The 4,066-nt window shown below is 46.2% G+C and overlaps 1 protein-coding gene across 1 annotated transcript; it reads right to left on the bottom strand.

Annotated features, from left to right (window-relative positions):
- Positions 1–976: 976 nt before the first annotated feature.
- LOC119288696 (transcription factor MYB44-like) lies at positions 977–2,092 on the bottom strand. The gene has a single exon (XM_037568261.1). It carries the CDS (start codon positions 2,008–2,010, stop codon positions 1,273–1,275), a length of 738 nt encoding a protein of 245 aa, XP_037424158.1. The 5' UTR covers positions 2,011–2,092; the 3' UTR covers positions 977–1,272.
- Between the last annotated feature and the right edge of the window lie 1,974 nt (positions 2,093–4,066).

The following is a 4,066-nucleotide window of genomic DNA, read 5'->3' as shown; positions in this document are numbered from 1 at the left end:
TCTTATACTCCCTCTGTCCCAAAATAAGTGCCTCAATGTTAGTACAACTTTGTACTAAAGTTAGTACAAAATTGAGACAGTTATTTTGAGGCGGAGGAAGTATATCATATGATGAACTTTTTGAATTTGCTATGTTGTGTCCTGTTGAACTTGCTAATCTTTTGTGAGCTTCGCATGCTATGGCAAACATGCAATATCTGATCTATGTTATGTTCAATTTATCTATGTGCTATTTTAATCACGTTGCAAGGTTGCATGGATTTGGGGTTTCGGATATTTAGGGGGCGGCTCTGATGCGCCAAATGAGGGGTGACCAAGCACTGTTAGGGATGCGTCCGCGGACGTTTTCATATTTTAATTGAACACTTTCCATTTATGATATGATTAAAGGAGAAGATTGCTTATTTACCAAACATATGCAGATCAAATCACGTCTTATAATAAGAAGAAATCTTTTTTGGTATCAATCCACTTACCCCTCAATCATTGAGAATCAGAAGAATCCTTTTCGAGTTTCCAATTTTTTTTATTTGAAGTCTGGGTTCTTCTATCTTTGACTTATTTTCTTGGCTTCATATACAGAGAGTTAAATTAGGACATCGCGGTTGTAGATGCTCTGAAGTAGGCTAGTAAGAATCTTCTACCGGGTTTATATATGAAACAAGAGTTCCAACCCAACTGTTTCAGAATTTAGAATTTCAATGCAAACAAAACAAGGTTTCTTCAACAGACCGAAAGTATATCAAACAGAAGCAAGGTAATTAGGACTGTGCAGTGATGAATTGAGGGCAAGGTAATTATATAGAAGTGTTTAAGTGAAGTACTGAACATGAAAAAACGTAATGAACTTCTCACGGAGGTCAAATCTTGATTCCGATCGAACAAGGCACCAAAAAACGCAATAAAGTTTCCAAGAACGTAAAATCTTTCTTGATTGCTGCCAACAAACAAGAAAACTCGATCTGAACAAGAAAAATACTAAAGGTTGAGTTGTTGATTACCAATGGGCAAGGAAATTACAAGTTCAGAATTACACTAACTTCAGACTTTCTTGCTTGCCTAACCAACAAGCAAGACGATTACAGAAAATTCGGAGTTCTCTTGATACCAAGATCCACAGCTCTCCCGTTACAATGGCGTGCAAACTTTCTTGATCACCCCATCATGCACAACTCTACCATCACAAGTCAAATCCCACTACGAAATTCCCCACGATCAACAAAAAGTAAGATGAAAGAACAACCAAGTCAAGGCAAGAAGACCAGAATGAATCTACATCCGGTAGGCCTGCAGCGGCATTACGTCGAACACCACCCTCGCCGCCGGCCAGATCCTCAGCTCGGTCAGCGGGTCGCCTGCTCCGCAGGACATGTCACTCGGCGCCGCAGTGCCGGCATCGCCCCTGATATCCCCGGGCACCAGAGGGAACAGCTCGAGGCACTCCCTCGCCGCCGCACATGTCTCAGCCTCCGGCACGACCTCCGTCGAACGAGAGGACATCCTGACATCCCCGCTCGCCAGAGGAAACAACGGCAGGCACCCCGGCGTGACCTCGGGGCTGGCGGCCTTTCGGTCGGCAGAAGGAGCCAACGGGCGCGGGGGTCCCTGCAGGGTGGGCGCGCGCTTGTGGAGGACGGAGTTCCAGCGGTTCTTGATGGCGTTGTCGGTGCGGCCGGAGAGGAACTCGGCGATGGTGGACCAGCGGTTGCCGTAGGCGGCCTGGTACTTGACAATGAGCATGTCCTCCTCGACGGTGAAGGGCTTGACGGCCTCCACCCTGGGGTCGAGGTGCTGGCACCAGCGGAGGCGGCACGACTTGGAGTTGCGGCCGGGCAGAGCTCGGCAGATGGAGTCCCAGTTGTGCGGGCCGCCGCACCGACGGACCTGCTCCCGCAGCAGGTCGTCCTCTCTCTTGGTCCACATCTTCTTGGCTGCGTGCGGCAAGCCGTCGTCGCAGGCGCCGGCGTCGGAGCCTGACGTGGCCGGGAAGGACGACGGCGGCATCACCATCCCGCTAGCTTGAATCGCCTCCGATTGATGGTTTGTTGCGAGATGGAGATGTTGCGTGCGTGCGGTGGCGAGAGGCCGGAAGAGAAGGTGGACGCGGTTGTGTGGAGGCCGCGGCCGCGTGACTACTTATATAGATGGACGTGGTGTACTCAAAAAATAAATATAGATGGACGTGGTTAAACCGAGTCCGAGCAGGAGTCCAAACTGCGTTTTTTCTTATTCTTTGGACGTCGATAACGGCCGAACGTACGGCCTCGTGGCTTGCCAGATCGAACAATTTGTTCGGTGATGACGGGGTGGGCAGCGAACGCACAAATTCGTTCGGGATGACAGGACTCCCAGCCCGAACGCCCTCCCCCACCCAGCATAGCTTCCGTACTGGGTCGTCCTTATTATGACTAAAACAAAGAAAATAAAGCCTAGTACGGCCCAGTTTGTACTACGAATAAAAAAACGAGAATGCTAAATTCCTGCCGACTGGCAGTTTGCAACAGATCCTAACAGTTTGTTCACCGTTGGATCTGCATCGAACGTCCCATGCAAGTTTCATCTCGCACCTTCTTTTTTGGCTACCCACGCATGTCTAGGAGGCAGTTTCCTTTTTTCCGGCCACCATTCCCGCGAGGGAGTTTCCTTATTTTTCGGCGCGGGAATTTCCTTTTTTTGGCCATCATTCCCGCGAGGGAGTTTTCTTTTTTTCCGGCCATCAATCCCTCGCACAAGTTTCCTTTTTTGGGTCCCTCGATCTGGTTCAATTTCTCGCAAGAAAGATGGAGAGCTTGGAGTCGAACCTCATACCCCTATAGGTTAGTTATGAACTCAAAAACCATTTGGGCTGGCTCGGCTTTGACGACAAATCTAGTTTTCTTTTCTTTTGTACCTTCACATATCCAGCCAAAAAATAACAAAGAAAGGAACGTCGGGTAAATAGCATGGTGCATATGATTCGTACCTGGGGTCCCTACCTAACTAAGTTGATGTCCATTAACCATCTCAAACTAAGTAGACTGTTTGTGTGAACTAAGCTCATTTTGTCTTCGGATTGAAAATATTATGGATCCGGCAAAAAAATTCTTAAAAACAAAACCCCGGTAAATTCTATGTAAATAGCATATACACCATGCACCTGATATTTTACACAAAAATACCGCAGTAACTTTGATCGAGCAAAAAAGTTGTTAAAAAGATAAAAAAAAATACCCTTCAATAACTTATGTGTAAATAACATGATAACATAAGCCCCGTTGACCTGATAACTTATGTGCATCACCATGGTACCATTGACCCCAGGAAAAATTGTTGAAAACATCCTATGATAACTACTATGTAAATAGCATGGTAATTTATGCCCCTCGTCACCTCAAGAAAGCTATTTTATAGTCGACTGGAAATTTGCTAATACATCTGAACGATTCGGTATCCGGCCGATCGGCATCTCATGGTCACGATCGAGCGAGTAAACTACTCCTTCCGCACGTCCCGCGTGCGAGAAAATCAGGGTCCCCGGGTCCCCACGTCACCCATGCAGCGTTGCACGTTCTACGCCCGAGGAACGGCTTGATAACTTATGTGTCATAGACGTGATAATTTACATAGTACACACCTGGTATTGACCTGGAAAAAAATCATCAAAACATATCAGCATGTGATCTAGTTTCAAAGGTCTCGTCGCGACGAATCTTTATGTGAAGACAGTTTCTTAATCCCATGGACAGTTTGAGCTACAAAACATTTTAAATTTTCATTTTTGAAAAGAATCTAGGCTGACATCATCATTTTTTTATGCATGCATGCGGTTAGCTGCTAATTAAACTAACTATTAGTGGACAGTGAACACACACATAAAAAGAAAACGATATGAGCTATGTCGGAAGTTAGCACTACCCTTATGTGAATAGCATGGTAACTCACATATCGCATACCTGATAACTTATGTACCTCGGTCCTAATAACTTTCGCATGGGGGGAGGGGGAGAGGGGGTTGATGAAATATCCCCTCAGTAACTTTTGTGTGAATAGCATGGTAACTCACATATCGCAGACCCGATAACCTATG

This window comes from Triticum dicoccoides, chromosome 4A (genome assembly GCF_002162155.2).
Source record: "Triticum dicoccoides isolate Atlit2015 ecotype Zavitan chromosome 4A, WEW_v2.0, whole genome shotgun sequence".
Taxonomy (NCBI): domain Eukaryota; kingdom Viridiplantae; phylum Streptophyta; class Magnoliopsida; order Poales; family Poaceae; genus Triticum; species Triticum dicoccoides.
Note: the sequence above shows the minus strand (reverse complement) of the source record. Positions and strands in the feature narration are given on the sequence as shown.

Coding starts and splice junctions, on each gene's coding strand:
- LOC119288696 (XM_037568261.1), bottom strand. CDS start 2,010: ATGGTGATGCCGCCGTCGTCCTTCCCGGCCACGTCAGGCTCCGACGCC.